Raw genomic sequence first — 22,637 nt, forward strand, 5'->3', positions numbered from 1 at the left:
ATTAATGTCTGTTGATAAAATCATTGAAATAATTAACTCACTGGCAATTTATTTTAACTAGTGATATAAAATAAAATCATGTTATTCATGGATAGTATTGATACAGTAACTCTTCCCTATGTATATGTGAAACGATTTGATAATCTCACCTTTTTCTTTTTTTTCTGGATCATCTGTTTTCTTATTTGTTTCTGAAAAGACAAAGCAAAATAAGTACTGTGAGAGTCATGATTCAATATCTCAAATTACAGGACTATCTTAAATGAATTCAAATAAATATCGTTTAAGAACAATATTTCTGGGATTAAGAGAAACACACTCCTGTATATAAAACAGATAAACAACAAGAACCTACTATACAGCACAGGGAATTATATTCAATATCTTGTAATAACCTACAATGGAAAAGAATCTGAAAAATTATATAATGTATATGACGGAAGCACTTTGTTGTACACCTGAAACTAACATGACATTGTAAATTAATTACACTTCAATTTAAAAAAACAGAAAAATATTTCTGGGCAAACAATTTAATTTTCCTAAATCCTGAATTCTTTACACATGCAATTTGCTATAAAATATTAAGAATCTGAATAACTTATAAAAGTCGCCGAGCAGTAAGTAGGCATTGGGCACCAGGCTGAATGTTCCTGGACTATAAGGGGTGGAGGGTCATCTCCACCAACAGTAAGTGCCCCTGTGGGTGCAAACTGGGTCAGGAGAAGCCCTCCTCAAGGCCCGTCCAATATTTTTATTGTCTCCTAAAGCCATATACTACTTTATAATAGGCACTGTGTGCTTTCAAGGAATGCAGCATGCCACCCTACTGAGAACACTAGCCACACTCCTAAAGGACTTCATACATCCAGGTGACCCACTGGGGATGCCCACACTGAGCCCAGGTGCGCTATAGCTCACCTGCTGAGGAGAGGCTGTATCAGCCTCTCACTAAGTTCATCACAGCTAGTGTCTCTACACCAACGGATGGGGCTGCCGAGCACAGCGAAACCCACCAAGAACCTGGACAGGCCGAAGAACACCCACCACACACAGGGAACAGCACATGACCTGACTGTGTAAACAAGCTCATTTCTGCATTTATAACCTCCTATCTGGCCTTTTGTTTAGTACAGATTAGGATCTAGTTAATTTTCAAGGTAGACCAGTTAATTTCTGTCCCAGTAGGTACTTATCTAGTCTTTGAGAATTCCTAGGAATGATGTGTATGCGTGAGTTCCAGTGGGGATGGGGCAGAGTTTGGGAGATTGATTAAAAAAATCATAGATTCCAGGGACTTCCCTGGCGGCGCAGCGGTTAAGAATCCACCTGCCAATGCAGGGGACACGGGTTCGAGCCCTTGTCCGGGAAGATCCCACATGCCGTGGAGCAACAAAGCCCGTGCGCCACAACTACCGAGCCTGCGCTCTAGAGCCCACAAGCCACAACTACTGAGCCCGCGTGCCACAACTACTGAAGCCCGTGAGCCTAGAGTCCGTGTTCCACAACACGAGAAGCCACCGCAATGTGAAGCCCGCGCACCGCAACAAAGAGTAGCCCCCGCTCGCCGCAACTAGAGAAAGCCCATGCGCAGCAACGAAGACCCAACGCAGCCCAAAATAAATTAATTAATTTTTTAAAAGTCATAGATTCCATCCTTTCCCCAGAGTAGATGTGAGAGGGTGCGGGTGCCGTGCAGGATGCATTCAGGGTTGCAGTCACAATCATTGGATTTTTTCATCCCCAGTTTCCCACATTCATTCATATAAACCATTTCATTTTTTGGAGGCGACAAGTAAATCTGAGGCAGGCTCCTGATGCAAGGGGTATTTTTATCCATCGAGTGTCTTTCTCCTTTGAGACCCCAGGCAAGAGGAAGCAAACTGACTAAAAGTGTGCCAGCTTGGTGCCAAGCACAAGGCACGTCTCTTGTCTCCCGACACCCTCTGCAGAAAGTCTTATCTCCTTCTTCGTGCAGAGAAGGAAGCGGAAGCTGAGAAAGTAGAGGGCCCAAGTCATCAAGGTCAGCGGTGCACACAATCCCAAAACACGCTCTTTCTCCTGTGCCAGCCTCTACTTTTGTTGCAAGGGAAACGAAGGGAAAGAGAAGTGCAGGTCTTGACTTTTGCAAAGAGTGGGTTTTATAACAATGGTTGTATACACACTAGCCAGTGCTTCAGGAGGTATGAGGATATAAAATAAAAAGACTTCTAGATCACTACTGAACTTTCTAGAATTTCTGATCTTATTAATATATACCCTCCTTATCAGTACAGGCAGTACATCGGTTAGTAAGCTGCACTCTTGGAGGCATCAGGGATACAGGATAGAAGAAAAGCATCAAAAATCTCGATCTCCAAGGAGCTCTCTCTCTGCGGTACCAGCAATGCCTCCAGGAGGGCTGGGAGTCTCCACACCCTCCAGTAATCTGTTACCTGACACATGGCTAGTGTAATTTTAAAAATCAAGCATAAAATGCAAGTTTCTAAGTTGACTAGAGAAGACGGGTAGGTGCTGGTCATGAAGAAAAGTTTAGGGCTCTCCACAAATCTTCCTGCCCCTGGGGGGAAACCAAGGAAGGAGGAGTGGATTGAACTGGTCACCTTTTAAATAGGTGTGGGAGGGCCCTGGCCAGGTGCGCTCCCAGGAATCAGGGCCACCGCGTTTGTATCTCCTGCAATGCAATACCTAGGGTGGGCGAGAGGCTGCCCTAAGAAGGCCTAGCCCAATCATTCCGGCCCCAGGGCGAAAGCTGTGGGTTGTGTCCTCTTCTGCCCTACCTCACATCAGCATGCTGAGATCTGAGACTCGTGTTTGGGTGTGGAAAATACACAGAGCAGGGAATTTTAGCTTCTCGGGTTTTCAGTGCTTAAATTTAGCTTAGGGAAAGTTTTCTAAGAGATCCAGCTTACCTCACTAGCATTCCACACAGTAGAATAAAGCGTAACTTTGCTTTACTTTACTCTTTGTACATAGGCTTCCCTGGGAGATCTCAAATGGCCCTCGACGCGCCAAAAAGGAAAATGATTTATTAAAATTTAACTGTCTGCCAGGCATTGTTCTAAACACTTAATGCAGATGATCCCATTTAACTCAATCAGCTCTGAAAGGTAATATTAATTCTGTAGATCAGGCAACTAGCTTAGAGAGGCTAAGGAATCTTGCCAAGGGTTGCAGAACAATTAAGACCGATTCAGAAGGCCACACTCTACAACAATACTACGTTAGTCATGCTCTGTATATTCCAACAGTGGGCAGTCCATACATAAAAGGGAACTCTACACTCAGTCCAACCCAGAAAATTACAAAAGTACAACCTCACCGGTAACTCGAATTTAGTGTTTAAATACATACACGAAAAGTAAACGATGTTACACGTTCTCTAACTGTACTAACGTTACTTTTTCTTTTTCTTTTGACAGTCCAGAATCATTTTTAAAATCAACATGAAATTAATGGATAAAATGCTGAAAATCAAACATTGTTCAAATACGTGGGACAGCACGGCACAAATCTTCATGGACAAAAACATTATGATGTTTCTTTGCTGACAATCCACAACTGCAGAGCACTCAGTCTCAAAAATCTACAAAGTAAGTCAACGTGTCAGAATTTGAAGCTGTTATTAAAGACAATCAGTGTGGCAGATATAACGGATCACTAAACTACTGCCTACGGCACATGTGGATGTGATGAGGTAACTGAAGATAATCGAGAAAAGCTGCATTTAGACTTTCTTTTTAAAACTATACCACATATGAAGATTTCAAACTTACAAAACATTGTGTTGAATACAAGGTCATTTTCATTTTTATGAAAGAAAACGATGTGGACTTTGATATAATTTAATGAGCATTTCTGGTATACCCACTATATATCAGATACTGTGCTAAAAAATGGGGATAGGAAAATAAATGACTCATTCTTTGTTCTTGAATAGCCCACAGTAGAGTAAGAGAGACAAAATGATTGCACCATGTGGCAGAGCCCAGTTAGTCGCTCTCCTATGTCCAAGTGGACTACTTCCCCAGGCCACTGCATCTAGACGGTGCACATGGCCAGTCTCACCAGCAGAATGCTGACACAAAAGTGATGTCTGCCACTTCCAGGCCAGGCCCTATGTCTCCTGTGGCATCCTCCACACTCTCTTTGTTCATCAGTTAGCACAGAGCAGGGGATCTGCAGCCAAAGCCAAAAGGAAAAAAGGAACGGTGGACAGGTGGTTGTATGGGTCAGAGCCCACACCTCCCACCCAGAAAGAGACCCTTTGCTGGGATAAACCACTGTCCTTCGGGGGCTGTCTGTTAAGTTACTAAACCCTGACCAATAGACAGTATAATGTAAATGTAGTTTTCAAAATGAAAGCACAGCACAGGGAGCTCTAGGAACATGAGAATGAGGCCCCTAAGTGATCGTGAGGGGGGAAGGGAGGGAGGGAATTCCTAGAGGAGAGGCAACTGGAGACTCATCCTAAAAGATAAGCAGGATTTACCTGGGGTGGGGGGAAATGTGACAGAATACTACATTGCCATGTACCAGTTTAAAGGGTATAGTGGAATAGAGAAGGTACTGGACCAGTAAGCAAAGTGGGTTTTCACCTAAAAGCAATGTAGAGTCATTCAAATACTCCCAGCAATACTCCAGACATGATCAGATTTGCAGCTGTAAAGTCCTCAATGCAGAACAGTCTGGAAGAGTTGGGAGCTAGAAAAGGCAGAAAGGCCAGTTAACTGGTCTGCTGCAGTTTCCCATGGTAGGAATGAGAAACGCAAGGTTTGGCGCAGAAAAGAGGAAGCAGATCAAAGAGCGCGTGGAAGCATCAAAGGAACTTTCTGACCAACTAGACAAGTGGTAGAATACGGAGGAGAGGTCATCAAGGAATGAAGGATTTCCAGGTTTCTGGATTAGATAACCAGGTGAATGGCGGCACCAGAAATGGAGAAACAGGCTACAGGAGAATGGGGGCGAGCAGATGTACAGAGAATAGGCTGGGCTCGAACTGTATATGGGACATCAAGGAGGTGAAGTCCACAGGCTGGTGGATATTGAGTTCTAGCAAGTTCAAGGCTAGAGGTGTGTGCTTGAGGGTAGCTGAAGCCATGGAATGGATGAGATCCGATTGAAAGGCCAGAACCCTGAAGCGCCAGCACACAAGGAAACAGTACTGGGGGCACAGTCATGTGCTGGGAAAGGTGATAATGGAGACTACAGCACAATGATTCCTTCTAAAGAGGTGTCCTCAGCTCCAGCCGATGGTTGCCATGTGGGAGAGTAAAGCACAGTGTTCTCAGAGCTTCCGATTCCTTTTTCCCTTCTCCCGGGTCTTCAGGTACCGCTGCAGCGCCTGCTGTGTGAGCTCCCGGACGCGCATCCGGCCCTCCTTGCAGGGCACCACGGTGCCGGTGCTGCCGAGGCGCACGGTCACTTTCATCCTGGCCCCCGGCGACCAGGCTGGTGTGGGCCGAACAGGTATCTGGGCCGGCGGGCGTGGGCGGGCACAGAGACCCCGGGGCGCCCCTCCGGGCCGGGGGCTCGCAGCAGAGCCCCTTGGCCCTGGGCAGGCGGGAATCGGAGAGGAGGCGGCAGCGGGGAGGGCGACCCCCCAGGTGGCGGGGGGCCGGGGACGCCGCAGTTTAGGGCCCCAGCCCTGGCGGCGGCGGTGGCGCACGGGGCCGCAGTTGGGAGGAAACTCCTCCGCTGTGCGCCTCGCTCTGGGCTCCCGCCTACTTTTTCTTTTTCAACACTATTTAACATTATAAGAAAAATCTTACTAAAAACAACAGGATCTTAATCTTTTAAAAACTGTCATACAACCATTAAAAAAAATCACTTTTGCATATTCAATTATTCTGAACGCAATCATATTCCAGCTACTACGCTGATCTGCCTACTGGCCAGTTCTTGTTGGCAAAGCTAATCTCCATCCAGGCCTGTGTGTCCTCCCGAGTTCCTTGTCACACTGGCATCTGTTCACCCCGCAAGACCCAGACCTGGGGCTCCGCTTCTCCCTGACCCAGTCTTCACTAAGTCACGTGGTCTTCTTCCTCTCTCTCCAATAGCGCTTCCCCAGGTCAGGTCCTATCACAACATCACCTGGACTACTACTCCTTAGTTACCTAACTGCCCTCCACCAGCTCGTGGCCGCCCTCCAACGGCTTCCGCCGTCCACCTGGTGCCCACCTGAGCACTCTAGACTCTAGGCCATGAATGACCTCAGCCAGCAGGCATTTCAGCCTCTCTGACCCTCAGTCTCCTTGTGTGCAAGCAGGGTAATAACACCCATGTGCTGGGAAAACTCGACTCCTTAACTCAGCACTTAGCAGAGTAAGTGCAGTCAGGAAAAGTGGTCTGCTTAGCCTGAAAGTCTTTTTCTAAGAGTTTCTTCTGGGCATATCGGAAGAGAAAACAACACTTTCTAGAACCCCAGAAGCTTCGTCCCTATGTGTCTAGTTCTCCTTTTCTGCCCACAGAATGAAGATCAGAAGAGAACCTTCTGTGCCCTATGCTGCCCTTCCAGCTGCTCCTTGGTCCTCTCAACCAGGCTGAAGTTAATATCCCCACCGTGTGATGGTCAATAGAGGATCAGAGGGTACAGGGGAGGGGAGTGGCCGCACCAGGGAATTATCAGAACTTCTAGGTGCCGGACAAAAACCTACACAGGATGGATGCAGGGGCTATTTCATTTTCATTCTGCTCCCCAAAATGTAGCATAATAGTAAATGTTAAAATAAATAAATAAACATTACCTACTAGAAACAGGTTAAGAAAGAGGTTGAAGGTACGCCTTTATGATTTTAGTCATCAAAAATGCTATAATATTCTAAAATACTAGCAAGTATAAAATGAACCAATTTTGTTATGTAACAAAACAAAAAATAATATACTTCAAAATAAGGACAATGTAGAGAAGAATTCTGCATTTTACTGCACTCAAATAACATTCAACAGAAGATGATTACATTATTTTTAGAAAATCCATTGATGCTGCCCAGCTTGGCATGTATCTGTAAAGACAAGGCTCATTCATTGAGATATTTGGAATTAGAAAGTATTTGAAGTTGACCACAGCATAATGAATCTTCAATGTCCAGAGTTCTAGAGATGATTATATACAAAAATCCAGCAAAATTTATTCTACGCATTTATCAGTTCTATGTCACTCCTAAGTTTCCCTAAAAAAAATATGGCTTTATAAAAAGTAGTCTTCTATAATTCACAATACGGAGTAAGAGCTTTAGGAGATTCTGAGTAGCAACTCTGTATTACCCAGATCACAGCTTTAGAAAATTATTGCTTCTTTACTAACATATTACTTTGGGTTTCACTACACTACGGTTCAGCATAACTTACTACATTGTACCGATGACCTCTAATGAGAAAAATATAAAATCTCTTTGATTTTGACCCTAAAAGCAGAAAAAAATGCCACTTTATCTTAAAACAATGTGAACATGATCAAGAGCTCCCCGGACACACAAATGAAACCACTTCTTAGAGTTTTTTTTTTTTTATAGCTCAGGGTCCTTTCAAAATGAGGGTGTAGCTACCTTTTTTTTTCTCTAACAAATGAGTATTTTCATCATGGCGGCTATTTCTGAGCCACAAATTACTCACACTAAAAATAGAAGAAATGCTTCAGCGTGGAAAGGAAAGGGCTCAAACATTGTCAAACAGCAGCGGGCCTCTGGCTTGTGAGCACTTTTCACACACCCTACATCACCCAGCCAGAGGCCCTGTGGACTTTGATACACGGAGCAGGCTTCGGCGTTGTACGGGCGTTACTTAACCAGCCAAAGGCAGAACAACCTTTACGTTATGCACCAGTAATTGATAAGAGACTTTCTAAAATTTACACAGATACTCATGGGACTACAGCTATTCTACAATCGCTCTGAGGTGTGGAAAAGCATTTTTGCATGATATAACAGGCCATTCCTTTCCCCTGCGTCCTAACAATAATGTTCCCCCCTTATTTTGAAAAATAAATTAACCATGATAATTTAAACTTTTATTGAAATTTAAAAATTTTCTAATTAACAAGTTAAAAGCTACAGGAATCTCAAATGTTGAGCTTTACCCTGAATACTCGAAGCTAATGTAGCAATTTTTTATAAAGGTATTGCTGCAGATATATACAACGCAAATCTTCACAGCTAATAATGACCCCATCAGTGTCTTTAAGACACTCTTAGTGGTTTTAAATCATGTTTCACACAGTGTATACAAGTCAGCCCAACAGTTAGTGTTAATTACGGATAAGAGATATTAAAACCCTGCCATGACAATTGCTGCTACATCATCAATACGATTATTAACTATTGTCTGAAAAACACATAAATGCAGGTAAGACTAAAAGTTGTGTCACAAAAGGAAAAAGAAAAGAAATCCAATGGATCCACTAAGGCTATCAGAAAAGGACATGCAGGAATGTAACATCACATGTGATTTTTGTTTCTAAAAGAAAATACACTAAAATGCCAGTGGACTATGGTCCATTCAAAACATCTTTAGTGTTCATTCCCAAAGATCTTGGTCTGCTCAGAAATTACTTCACAAGATCTATCCCAGCCATCTTTTGCAGCGTATGGGTAAACGGGTCCTCCTGTGGTGGTAGGGGCAGCCTTTCTGAAGCTTTAAGTATCTGCAAAGATAAGGGGAAATCTAAATTAAAGGACCAACTAGACATAGACTGCGAAACCGCTTCATTTTTACTCTACTTTTAAAAAACCCAGCAACAGAAGTAAATGCTGTATTGATGTTTTTAACAGCAACAGGGTAACAGAATGATTCACTACCTAGAGTAGTCCCTGTGGGCCCTACTACTATGAAAGAAACTACTACTATGAAAGTAGTTCCTACTGCTTTCATTGCAAAGCTAATGAAAATTAGAGGTTCTCTAGAGCATCTGAGAATTACAACTGAATTTTAAAATGTCAGTCTTTTGAGAAATACAAGCATTAAATTTCTCCCATCAGTGTTTTCACTGTATTAAAAAGGAATGCAATAGACGGGGGGGAAAATCTAGTATGGCATTTGAAACACAAATATAGGAAGGATTTTCAAGGGGCAAGAGGATACTGAAGTTGCAGTTAAAATATATTACTTTAATAATCTTATATCAATTTTAATGTTATTGAAGATATAAGTGGTTGGTAAAAAAAGTATACACTATTTTAAAAGAAGTAAAATTCATTCCTGTCCAACTTTCAACAAATATTTTCTTATTCCGAACTCTAGTGTCTGATTTATTTTACTACCACAGCACTGGATCTATGTTACAATTAGAGTAAAAAAGGCGTTTGTGCACATAAAGGCCCAGTCAAATTCCGATATAATTTCTAAAGCTGGATTGTGATCCTTCCTTCCTCCCTCCCTCCCTTCCTTCCTGCCCTATGCTATGTATCTGTCTACATGTGTGCATACGTGTGTGTGTGTAACCAGAAATTATTATGTAAGCAGAATTATTTGGTGCTAATGAGAAGTAACTGGAAATTATATGTATACTTTTGTACATCCAACAGAAATGAATGTTTGTCTACCAAAAGACATGTATAAGAATATTCACAGCCGCTTTCTTCGTAACAGCCCCAAACTAGAAATAGTCCCTGCAGCCATAAACATAGAATGGAATTTTTAAATGGAATATTACAGTAAATAGCAGTGATAAAACCAATAACTATAAATATCAAAGTGGATGAAACTCACAGTCATAATGATGAGCAACAGAAACCAGTCACAAAAAAAGTGTATATATATGTGTGTGTGTTTACTTGCGGTTCTATTCAATCAAATTCAAAGACGGGCAGATCAATCTATGATGACACAGGTCAGAACAGTAGTTATCATTTGTGGGCGCGTTACTGGGGGAGGGGAGAGGGAGAGACCTCCAGGGGCTGGAAGAACTCTGCGTAGTGGGTACAAGAATGTATCACACGTACAAGTCCATCAGACTGTACCCTCAACATGTGAGCACCTCCCTGTGTGTAAATTACACCTCAACAGAAAGAGTTTTAAAAGATGGGTTTGACCTTAAGTTCTCTTAGAATTTAACCGTTAGCTGGATTGTGAGGAATAAGCATTTCTGTGACCTGTGCAATCAAAAATCCTGGAGAACATGGGAACTTATTCAAAGAATAACAAGGCAAATAACGTAAAAGCTCAGTTACAATTCTGAATGACTCAAATTATGCCCCTACGTATTTGAAGAAGTCTCCACTCAGAAGTATTCCACCAAGTTGCAAACCCAGCGTCTCCGAATTCAGGCCAGTGGTCTCTGCTACCCTCTGTTCCTCCCGCCTTCTGTATCTCCATTAAGGTTCCATCATTCATCCATTCAAGCCAGAAGCACAGGAATCAAGCTCGACTCTTCCCCCTCAACCAGCCCCTCTCCCACCAAATTACCTCCACCGCCAGGGTCCGTGAAATCCGTCCCTGCTCTGCATCCCTGCCACCAGTTCCAGGTCCCACCACTTCTGCTTAGATGAACACATCTGCCCCCTGACTGGTCTCCACCTCCTCACAGGACCTCCTCTGTTCAAATCTGGATCTGATCACACGACTCCCCGGCTTGGAATTTTTCTGCTGCTTCCCTGCACTTTCAGGCCCACATTCAAATTCGCAAACATCGTTTACGGGATCCTCCGAGAAGCGCCGCCTGCCCGTCCACACTGTCTACTTACACCTGTACCTGGCACACCACCTTGGTCTCTGTGCTGCAAGCACTTGCCGTGCCCACCCCCGACGTGCCAGCTCCTTCACTTCCAGCAGCTCCTCAAGGCTCCGTCCAGCACGACCACACGTGGGAGGTCTTGCCTCATGCTTACACTCCGGGCCCCAAAGTCGGCTTAGTTCCCCCTCCTCTGGGTGCTGCCCTGTGTACCACTCTGAGAAGTTAATGACGCCCTATTGGTTGCTATCCCCAGCTGTACACCCACAGGATGGGATTATCACAGCGATAAGTACGTTACTATGAACTTTAATACGCAATATTAAGATTGTATAACCTAGTCGTAGAAAGATCGGGGAAGGCAAAGTAATCATCAGTTAGATTCCGAGGGCCAGAAAAAACCGATACCCAGCATTTTGCAGAGGGCCTCAGTTTGCGTTTTCCACTGAATAAGGAATTTTAAAGATTGAAAGGTAGTAAGGAAATGGGTCCCACGACTGTTTCCTCAGTTCCTGTAACACATAATTCAACACTGTTGCAAAAGCAGTCACCTTATTGTACAAAATAGAGACCGATTTATGAATATTATTCTTTTGTAAGATTGAATAACTTAAAAAATGTAATATAAAGTAAGACTAAGAATAGGAAATAAGCAAACCCAGTGCAATCATTACAAATAATTATTGCTGACTCTCCGCCTCACGTCCTCTTTGGTAAAGGTCAAACTACAGCCGTGCAGTGCATCACTCAAATTTTTATGACACCAGAATGTAAGACAAATGCATTACAACTGACAGGTTACAACTCCTTGATCAGGTCTCTCAGAATTTAGCTTCTCTTGATCTACCTCAGAGATCAGGCTAATTAATTACTAAACAATAAGAGCCACGGCCACCATTTACTGGGAGCTCATTATGTGTCAGGAAATATGCATATGAATCAAATCTTCATTTTCATTGACTTCAGCTGTTAAACATCTCATCAAAAAAGGCACCTTATTCCAGCCCCCCAACCACTTAGTATTTCGTATTTATGTTCCAAGGAAATTCTTGGACTGCATTTATAAAACACCAAAGTAGAAGCACAGAACTTTTTGGTCAGAAAATATTATTACGTTTCATACCTTCATTCAAGTCAGGTAAATATTTAAAAATATCAACTATAACTAGAAAAAAGTCAGTGTTGCAGAAACTCGTTATTTTTAGGAATACTTATAAAACAATTTTCTTGAGAGGAATGGACAGTAATCAAAATGCAAATTCAGTAACCTGCCCTGCATGCTCAGGTTAGAAACAAGGCACTCTGTGAAGAATTGCTCAACAACAAAGAGGAAATTACAGAAGCAGGGCAGAAACATCAACCTTCCTTGCTCTGTGCATCTTTCCTAAACACAAAATAGACTCATATGCCCAGTAGTCATCTTGTAAAAGATCAATTTCTCCATGGATTTCTTTTCTCACTCATATCACAATACCAACTATGCAGCTCCTTTAGTATTCGTATATATTTTAAATGTACAACACACCACAACTATCAAAATCTACAACATCCCAACTGTTAAATAAGCAAATATGAGCTATGGTGTAACTAAAAACACTCTGATTAGAAAAGGTTTCTTTCCTCTTGAAATTTAGTATTTCACTAAATTTTGGAAGACACAATTATTTCTACCAAAATCAGTAATACGAATGTACATCATTGCTACAGAATTCACATTAAGCGTCATGTGAAAAACGTGAGTAAAAACTGAACCAACAAAGGACACAGGAAGAAAACAAATGGACATAAAACAGAGAGACAAGAAGAAATACAAAAATCCTCTCCTAATGAAACATTTTTTTCCCAGTTTGAAAGCAAGATGTTTCTGTGTTAATTTCCGATTGCAGGTATGGTCAATGTCATCTCTGAAACGCATCTGAAAGCACAGGCCTTGGTTGAACTCATTGATGATGAGTTTAAACTCACTGATGATGAAAGGGACATACGGGGGAAGGGAGGAAAAAGCAGAGGGACGGGTGTAGCACAGTGGGCTGGCAGGAAGGACTGCCTGGGTCACACAGGGCACAAGGGTGCTCTCAGGAAGATGGGGTGGGGGGGAGGGGGGCCAATGTCACTAATTTAAACACTATTAAACTTTTATCTGAAGGCAAGTCTGATTCCACATCCTCCATCAGATAGCCTGTCAATCAGAACAAAAGGAAAAATAAAAAAGCCTAACTTCCACTACTAGCACCATCTATAATGGAAGCCTACCAAACTTCCACTACTAGCACCATCTATAATGGAAGCCTACCTAACTTCCACTACTAGCACCATCTATAATGGAAGGAAGCCTACCTAACTTCCACTACTAGCACCATCTATAATGGCAACAATCATACAGTACTGTGATCATGAGTACTCCTCAAAGTCTACTCAACAAATATGTACTAGACTCAGTCTGATGTCTATTTCCCATTACTTTGGCTCAACTGACGAAAACACGGAACAGTTTCTTTTTAAATTTAGGTATAATGAATCCTCCTCTCAGGAATTCTACTCTTCATAGAATTATTCCAACCAGTGTATCAGCAGCATCTTTTAAACAAAAAAGGAAAAAGCGATACATCTGACAAAATGCCATACCTGGTGGTACTTCTCGCTGTTCCTCCGCACGGGGCACGTGCACCTCTAAAATAAATAAATCATAAATCATAAAACACTGCATTACAGATTGCTGACCAGTATTTAAAATATAGACCACTGATCTTTAAGTTACAGTGATCATTTTTACAGACTTTTTTGGGTGTTCAATTGCAATTATCATAAAACATTAGGTTTTTCCACCATCCCAACACAGAAAAATTAGCTATAACTTCGTAAAATGTTGTATATTTCTCAACTGTCCTGAACTACAGGCTTTAAAACATTATCTGCCTAACTGACTGACCTCAAAACTCAGTCTGGCAAAGGAGATATGAACTAAAACCTAAGTTTTCACCACAATTTTGCATCAGACTTGATAAGAAAGCTGAAGCAAGACATTTAAAGCATCTCGTTTCTTGTTAATGGCACAAAAAGTCAAATTGAAACCGAATCTTAAAAATATATCACTATCTTCAATAAACTTGTTTTTGAAAAATAATACTCAGGGTTAACATATTCTAAAACTAGCCAGAAATGTGGATATGAATGTTAACATCTAGTCTTTTTCCTTGGCGACTTCAACCTACTTACAACTAAAGAAACTGTAAGCCTCACCACTCAACAGTATAATGATATATTGACCTGATTCACTCTATAAAATTACATCACGTTTACATCTTCATCCCAACCAACCCCTGTAACATTACCGTAATCGAGAGGTAAGACTGCTTTCCGTTTGCTCAAGATTTTTAACAGGCTTTGGTCAAAAGGAGGAATTTTTATTAGCGTTTTCTAAAACTCAAAATATTTATGCAGCTATTTTAATCAAGCTTCTTCTTGCATTACTTTGCTTCTAATTTTAAGAATGATACATGCTCAAAACAGTTGGAAATATTTTAGATAAAAGTAAAAAGGAAACAGAAAACTATCACACATATTCTCCTTGACCCCTGTTAAGCTTCTGGAAGAGTTCCTTCTCCTAGTGGCAGCACCATGAATGTTCACTAGCTTTCGGTGTTGTGACTGGCTTGTTCATGGTTTGCCTATTTATTTGGTTCTTAATAATCTAGAGACATGTTAGAACTTTACCAACTTGACCAATATTTTTCTCAGAATTTCTTTTACTTTTATCATTTTAGGTATATTTGAAAAACTTGTATGCATCGTAAAGTATTAACCACATCCGTTGTTATTTTCATCCCTGATGTTATACTAAGAGAGATATTATTACTGTGATAAATTTTCATCCAAATTTGTTCTGAGAAAAATGTACATTTAACAAACTTATCTGAAATGTATTTTGGTAATGATATAACAAGATTTTTTAAAAGAAATAATTCGTTATATTAGCACAACCTGAAAGTATTGCCTATTGATAAAGCCTACTTTTTCTTACTCCAGGACTTTGTAAACCCACTTCAGTATGGCTTTGACCCCCATCAATTTACTCAAATAGCTTTTGCTGAGATCACCGACATTCTCCACATTGCCAAATGCGATCGATGCTTTGCAAGTCCTGAAATTCCAATGGCAGTAGCACAGAACATACTCCTCCTTCCTTCTGCTCTCTTTCCCATCCTTCCCTGCTGGTTTTCTCACTGGCTATGCATGCTCCCTCAAACGTCACAATGTTGGGATTCCTTAGAGCTCAGTTCTGGAACTGCTGGTCTACTCCCTCTGCACTCACCTCCAAAACGATCTATTTCCATGGAATTGGCACCATCTCCATGGGGATGGCTCCCAAGCATTCATATCCATCTCAGATCTCACCCATCGAGCTCAGACTGGCATATCCAACTCCCTACTTGATGCCTCCACCTGGGTATCTCACATAATTCCTGAACATAAAATACCTAATATGGAATCTTTGATTTTCTTCCCTAAACCAGGAAAGAAAATCATTTCTTCTCAGTAAACAGCCCTAACATCCAACAGTTATTCAAATCAAACCAAAGGCCCCTTTATTCCTCTTTACTTCACCACCATCAGGAAGTTCCATCAGTTGTAATTCTAAAATACATTTCAACTTCAAAACTTTCCCCTCCATTTCCACTTCATGGTCTTCCTCCAGGCCACCATGATCCCTTCTCTGGATTAAGACTCAATAATTTCCTAACAGGGTGGTCCCTGCTTCCCTTCTCGCTCCATCCAATCCATTCTCTAAGAGTACAAGTAATCTTTCAAAACATAAATCAGATTATGTCATATCTCACAAGTATTTCCATAGATTCTCACTGTACTCAGAAAAAAATCCAAATTCCTTACTAGGTCCTCCAAGGCCCCCAATGATCTGTCCCATCTCTTTACTGCTTAAGCCAATTCAAATTCAGTTTTCTGTTACCTGTAGCAGAAAGTAACCTTACTGACACAGAAGGGTTTAAGCACAGGACTGACATAGCCAGCTGTGTACTTCTGAAGAGCTCATCCTAGTGACACTGTGAAAGATGGATTTGAAGGCGACAAGCGTGGAGTTAAGAAGACTAGCTAGCAGGCTACAGCCATTGTCCAGGAAGTTGATGAGGGGCTGAACTAGATTACCAGAGCTTCAGAGGAAAGAATAAATTTGAGAAATGTTTAAGTAGACTATTCAACAGGACTTGGGATTAGCTACAGAGAGAGGGGGAGAGGAGACAACACCCACATTTCTGGTTTGGGACCCCGAGGACTTACTGATGCAACCAGCCAAGATGGGGGAAGACAAGGGAAGAGAAGTTTGGTGGGCGAGTGACGATGACAAGTCTCCTCTCGCTGTGCGCTCAAGTGCCACAGGAACGTAGAAACTGCGGGTTGGGCCACAGGCACACAGTCCAGAGCCCCACTGCCCAGCAGAAGGAATTCCCTGAGCAGCCTCTGTTACGCCCTCTACTGGCTGATCAAAAGGCTTAGAAAAAAACTGTATATTTTTTTTTTCAGTTCATCACTAATGATTTTTTTTAACATTTTTATTGGAGTATAATTTCTTTACAATGGTGTGTTAGTTCCTGATTTAAAACAAAGTGAATCATCTATACATACACATATATCCCCATATCCCCTCCCTCTTGTGTCTCCCTCCCACCCTCCCTATCCAACCCCTCTAGGCGGTCACAAATCACCGAGCTGATCTCCCTGTGCTATGCGGCTGCTTGCCACCAGCTATCTATTTTACATTTGGTAGTGTATATATGTCCATGCCACTCTTTGTCTCAGCTTACCCTTCCCCCTCCCCGTGTCCTCAAGTCCATTCTCTATGTCTGTGTCTGTATTCCTGTCCTGCCCCTAGGTTCTTCAGAACCTTTTTTTTTTTTTAGATTCCATAAATATGTGTTAGCATACGATATTTGTTTTGCTCTTTCTGACTTACTTCACTCCGTATGACAGACTCTGGGTCCATCCACCTCACTACAAATAACTCAATTTCGTTTCTTTTAATGGCTGAGTAATATTCCATAGTATTTATGTGCCACATCTTCTTTACCCATTCATCTGTTGATGGACACTTAGGTTGCTTCCATGTCCTGGCTATCGTAAATAGAGCTGCAATGAACATTGTGGTACATGACTCTTTTTGAATTATGGTTTTCTCAGGGTATATATGCCCAGTAGTGGGATTGCTGGGTCGTATGGTAGTTCTACTTAGTTTTTGAAGGAACCTCCATCGTGTTCTCCATAGTGGCTCTATCAATTTACATTCCCACCAACAGTGCAAGAGGGATCCCTTTTCTCCACACCCTCTCCAGCATTTATTGTTTGTAGATTTTTTTTTTTTTTTTGCAGTATGCGGGCCTCTCACTGTTGCGGCCTCTCCCATTGCGGAGCACAGGCTCCAGACGCGCAGGCTCAGCGGCCATGGCTCACGGGCCCAGCCACTCCATGGCATGTGGGATCTTCCCGGACCGGGGCACGAACCCGTGTCCCCTGCATCAGCAGGCGGACTCTCAACCACTGCGCCACCAGGGAAGCCCTATTGTTTGTAGATTTTTTTGATGATGGCCATTCTGACTGGTGTGAGGTGATACCTCATTGTAGTTTTGATTTGCATTTCTCTAATGAATAGTGATGTTGAGCATCCTTTCATGTGTTTGTTGGCAATCTGTATATTTTCTTTGGAGAAATATCTGTTTAGGTCTTCTACCCATTTTTGGATTGGGTTGTTTGTGTTTTTGATATTCAGCTGCATGAGCTGCTTATATATTTGGGGGATTAATCCTTTGTCAGTTGCTTCATTTGCAAATATTTTCTCCCATTCAGAGGGTTGTCTTTTCGTCTCATTTATGGCTTCCTTTGCTGTACAAAAGCCTTTAAGTTTCATTTGGTCCCAGTTGTTTATTTTTGTTTTTAGTTCCATTTCTCTAGGAGGTGGGTCAAAAAGGATCTTGCTGTGATTTATGTCATAGAGTATTCTGCCTATATTTCCTTCTAAGAGTTTTATAGTGTCTGGCCTTACATTTAGGTCTTTAATCCATTTTGAGTTTATTTTTGTGTATGGTGTTAGGGAGTGTTTTAATTTCATTCTTTTTTTTTTTTTTTTTTTTTGGTGGTACGTGGGCCTCTCACTGTTGTGGCCTCTCCTGTTGCAGAGCACAGGCTCTGGACATGCAGGCTCAGCAGCCATGGCTCACGGGCCCAACCACTCCACGGCATGTGGGATCTTCCCGGACCAGAGCACGAACCCGTGTCCCCTGCATCGGCAGGCGGACTCTCAACCACTGCGCCACCAGGGAAGCCTTAATTTCATTCTTTTACATGTAGCTGTCCAGTTTTCCCAGCACCACTTACTGAACAGGCTTTCTTTTCTCCATTGTCTATTCTTGCCTCCTTTATCAATCATAAGGTGACCATATGTGCATGGATTTATCTCTGGGCTTTCCATCCTGTTCCACTGACCTATATTTCTGTTTTTGTGCCAGTACCATAATGTCTTGATTACTGTAGCTTTGTAGTATAGTCTGAAGTTAGGGAACCTGATTCCTCCAGCTCTGTTTTTCTTTCTCAAGATTGCTTTGGCTATTCGGGGTCTTTTGTGTTTCCATACAAATTGTGAAGTTTTTTGTTCTAGTTCTCTGAAAAATGCCATTGGTAGTTTGATAGGGATTGCACTGAATCTGCAGATTGCTTTGGGTAGTATAGTCATTTTCACAATGTTGATTATTCCAATCCACGTACGTGGTATATCTCTCCATCTGTTTGTATCATCTTTAATTTCTTTCATCAGTGTCTTATAGTTTTCTGCATATAGGTCTTTTGTCTCCTTAGGTAGGTTTATTCCTAGGTATTTTATTCTTTTTGTTGCAATGGAAAATGGAAGTGTTTCCTTAATTTCTCTTTCAGATTTTTCACCATTAGTGTATAGGAATGCAAGAGATTTCTGTGCATTAATTCTGTATCCTGCTACTTTACCGAACTAATTGATTAGCTCTAGTCATTTTCTGGTAGCATCTTTAGGATTCTCTATGTATGGTATCATGTCATCTGCAAACAGTGACAGCTTTACTTGTTATTTTCCGATTTGGATTCCTTTTATTTCTTTTTCTTCTCTGATTGCTGTGGCTAAAACTTCCAAAACTATGTTGAATAATAGCGGTGAGAGTGGACAACCTTGTCTTATTCCTGATCTTAGAGGAAATGGTTTCAGAAAAACTGTATTTCTAATACAAAAAAAGGCAAAGCCAAGTTGCATATTGTGAGGTTAGTTCTTTTACATAAAACAATATATGTGGGTTGGGTTGGATGAAGTTCTTTCTAGGGATTCTGAGTTTCCATTTTCTAATCCTAATTGAATAAAAATACAGACTCTGAGTAATAGGAGGTGGGAGAAAACGTGAGTGCCATCCAGCCTGCTCCATGGATGATCAGCTTAGACAGAGCGGCCCACAGCTCCTGTGCTGGGGTCTCTCCCAGCAGCAAAGTGGACAATGAGGGAAGTTCTAGCATCCTCTCTCCTCCTCTCCCCTTCCCCCTCCCCACCTTCTCCAATTCAGTTGACTGTACTTTGTCTAACCAAGCTCAGAAGCAGTAACATTTAACCTGAAAACTGACAATCAGTGGATCATAAATGAATTCTAAGATTAATCTCATGAGCAAAATTCCCCATGACATGTTCCTTGTGAACACACAGACTCCAGGGTCAACTGCCGGCCCCAGTGCTGGATTGAAGACCAGCCCGGCCACTCTAGCTGGAACCCGGGCAGCCACCTGACCTCACCTCAGGCTCTCAGCCCTTCATTTGTAAAGTAAGTACAATGCTATTTGCCCAGGCTCCTCTTCAGTGCCTATGGTGAGAAACAATGGAAACAGTATATGGGAATGAGCTTTGCAAACTGTTATGAACTTCAGAAATCTAAGTCGTGTCGAAGCACCACTATGTAACATATGTAACAGGTTTTATTTTTCTGAAACAAATCCTTCAGGTTCAAAAAAAGTTTTTCCCAGCTGAGTATCAATGTAAAGGACGCAACTATGAACACTGTGGTTCATGTCTCTTTTTGAATTATGGTTTTCTCAGGGTATATGCCCAGTAGTGGGATTGCTGGGTCATATGGTAGTTCTATTTTTAGTTTTTTAAGGAACCTCCATACTGTTTTCCATAGTGGCTGTATCAATTTACACTCCTACCATTTCAACCCACCTCTGCCTATGGATAACTCCTTCCCACAAGACCACCTCCTCCTATTTAGGGTGGCCCTCCTCATCCTAACAAGTTACTTTCTACTATACGATCCTGGTTTTATCTCCATCACTGCACTTCTCATAATCTTTAATGACTTCATCTCCTTGGCCACTAGAGTTCCAGCTGCAGTGAAAACAGAATTCCAACTCTCTTATTCACTCTTGCCCTCCTAGCCCCTGAGCACTGTAAAGACAGCAAACAGTAAGGTGTAATAAGTGCTTGTTGAAGAAATGAACATAATTTTAATATAAAAAGTAAAATCATGTCTATAAAATTAACTTACCTTCTGAAATTGTGTTTGAGTCATCTACAGCATTATCTAAAAAAAAGCAAACATGTCTTACATTAACTCATCTTCACTAGGTCCTTAAATGAACATTTCCACTCAGACCTAAATTTGGCTCTTTTTAGATTGGGGCTTCTTATAGAGACACTCACTAGAATATCAACTTTAATTTCTAAATTATATTCAAAGAATACATCAATAGGCTGGCATTATCCCTGCTGACATAAAACTTACACCATAAACAGGGAATAAACATATCAACATGATCCAATTACTTCCTTGGTGACTTGAGAATGTCTTGTATTTCTGACTAAATCTATCTTTTTATTTCACATCTTTTTTGGAGTATAAATGCTTTACAATGTTGTGTTAGTTTCTGCTGTATAACAAAGTAAATCAGCTATATGTATACATATACCCCCATATCCCCTCCCTCGTGAGCCTCCCTCCCACATTCCCTATCCCACCCCTCTAGGTGGTCCCAAAGCATTGAGTTGATCTCCTTGTGCTATGGAGCCTTTGTTCCACAAGCTATATTCATTTTCACAAATACAAGGGGAGCTGACTTGCAGGAAACATCTGCTTAGACAAATACCTTACCTGAATTTTCTGTCCCTTCATTTTCCGATGGCTCAAACGCTGCAAAGTACACAGAAAAAATAATCCTTGAGCACCGTGTAACTCCCATTAAAACACAACATTTGCAGTATGGTTCAATGTCTAATTTATCTTTGAACCTCTGGGTCTCAGTCACTGGGAAGCGGCAGGTTACAGAGTAAAGCCAGGAAGAGTTTGGTCTGGAGTAAAACAGGCCTGGTATTCAAATTGCAGGGCAGCCACTTTTAGCCAGAGGAGCAATTATATATGCTTCCTTCTTGTAAAATGGGGAAAATTAAAGTTCCTCCCCAGTCACTTTTTACCTGGATCCAGTAATTTGTCTACCCCAGGGTGATACTGAATTTCATTTTTTTATTTGCTTCGTGACTGTAGTGGAGGCTCTGAGTTACCCGTGGCTCAACCCGCTTTTCACTCTGGGTCCAAGTTTTTACCAGGCAGATTCTCTACTTTGCTTAGGGAGCAATGCTCGGATCTTTCACTTGGGGCAAATGGCCTGCCTTCAGTCCCTGAGAGAAAGAGGGTTCTGCGGGCAGGTCTTAATCCACTACTTTAACCACAGTCCAGGCTCATCTCTCTCTGCTCCACTGCAAAGGAGGCCCTTGTCTCGGCTGCGGTCTCCCCTCATGCCTGGCTGGCTCACTGCTTTCCTAGTCAGCCTGATCCCTATTTTTCCATCTTCCAAAATGCCTGAAAATTTCTGCTACCCTAAGCGCAAACTGTGTTGTTTTTCTAGCATGGTTACAAATATATTCTCCTTGTTCATTTAATAAAGAAAAAAATTTGAACATCTCCTGTATTTCAGATATTATTACTAGTGCTCAGGTAGAGCAAGGTATAATTTTTAACAGATCATTTTCTATCCTTTTGGTGGCATTTGGAAGACAAAGGAGCAGTGAATATTTGCTCACTCTGTCACCCTGAACGGTGCCTGCATTTAATATGCTCAAGTCTATCAACTGAAAAACAAATAAACAAACAAGTCTTTTCTTTTTGCTGTTACTTTAATTTTATTCATTTATTTATTATGTCCTTTATTTTTTATTGAAGTATAGTTGATTTACAATGTTTCAGATGGATGGCAAAGTGATTCAGTTATACGTGTGTGTGTGTGTGTGTGTGTATTCTTTTTCAGATTCTTCTCCATCATAGGTTCTCCCTGTCCTCTCCTTCCTCCATTTCACCATCTAATTTCTTCAGAGTCATTTGCACATGCTGTCTCCTCACTTCCTCTCCTCAACCCACTCCAGTCTGTCTTCTGGCCCTGATCACATCCCTGAAAATGCTCCCCTAAGACCTCCCACGAGCACTCATTTAACCCAATGGACACTTCCTGCCTTTACTGTATCAGGTCTCCTAGCAGCTCCTTGTCCTTGGACTCCAATGTGACCATACTCTCCTCTGAGTCTTTCCTTTCTCCTTCTCAGCCTTCATCACATCACCTTTTTCTTACCAGGCATTAAATGTTGCTTTTTGTCAAAGTCCAGCCATAGATCCTCCTCTATTCCTGCTCTCTCCTCTCTCCTTAAATGATCTCAGCCTTTGGCTTCAATCACAATGCACATTCTGATGATTCTCAAACTCAACTACGAATAGACTTCTCAGATCCAAACACCATCCATCGGCTAACTTGGTATCTCCCCTTGGATGGCTCAACAGGCACTATCAGGATGTACAGATTGTACTCGTGACCTTCTGGCCCCAAGCCTGTTTTCCAGTCTCACCGTTTTAGGAAAAAGCACCCCATCCACCGGGTGCATAAGCACAACAGTGGATGTGGCTCCCGACACCTTGCT

At 41.8% G+C, this 22,637-nt stretch overlaps 1 protein-coding gene across 9 annotated transcripts in view; it reads right to left on the bottom strand.

Moving 5' to 3' along the window:
• Positions 1-22,637, bottom strand: part of ASPH (aspartate beta-hydroxylase) — a 267,950-nt gene that overhangs the window by 159,794 nt on the left and 85,519 nt on the right. For all 9 annotated transcript variants that reach the window (XR_004346438.1, XR_004346436.1, XR_004346437.1 and 6 more), the window contains 4 exons: positions 20,827-20,865; positions 20,224-20,259; positions 13,292-13,336; positions 150-191 (listed from right to left, as the gene is read on the bottom strand). Coding sequence is in view for 4 of the 9 variants with exons in the window: in XM_032609812.1 (XP_032465703.1) it covers positions 150-191; positions 13,292-13,336; positions 20,224-20,259; positions 20,827-20,865 (162 nt within the window). In the remaining 5 variants the exon portion in view is untranslated. The remainder of the gene's footprint in view (positions 1-149; positions 192-13,291; positions 13,337-20,223; positions 20,260-20,826; positions 20,866-22,637) is intronic.

The sequence above is a fragment of the Phocoena sinus genome, chromosome 17 (genome assembly GCF_008692025.1).
Source record: "Phocoena sinus isolate mPhoSin1 chromosome 17, mPhoSin1.pri, whole genome shotgun sequence".
NCBI classification, from domain to species: Eukaryota; Metazoa; Chordata; class Mammalia; order Artiodactyla; family Phocoenidae; genus Phocoena; species Phocoena sinus.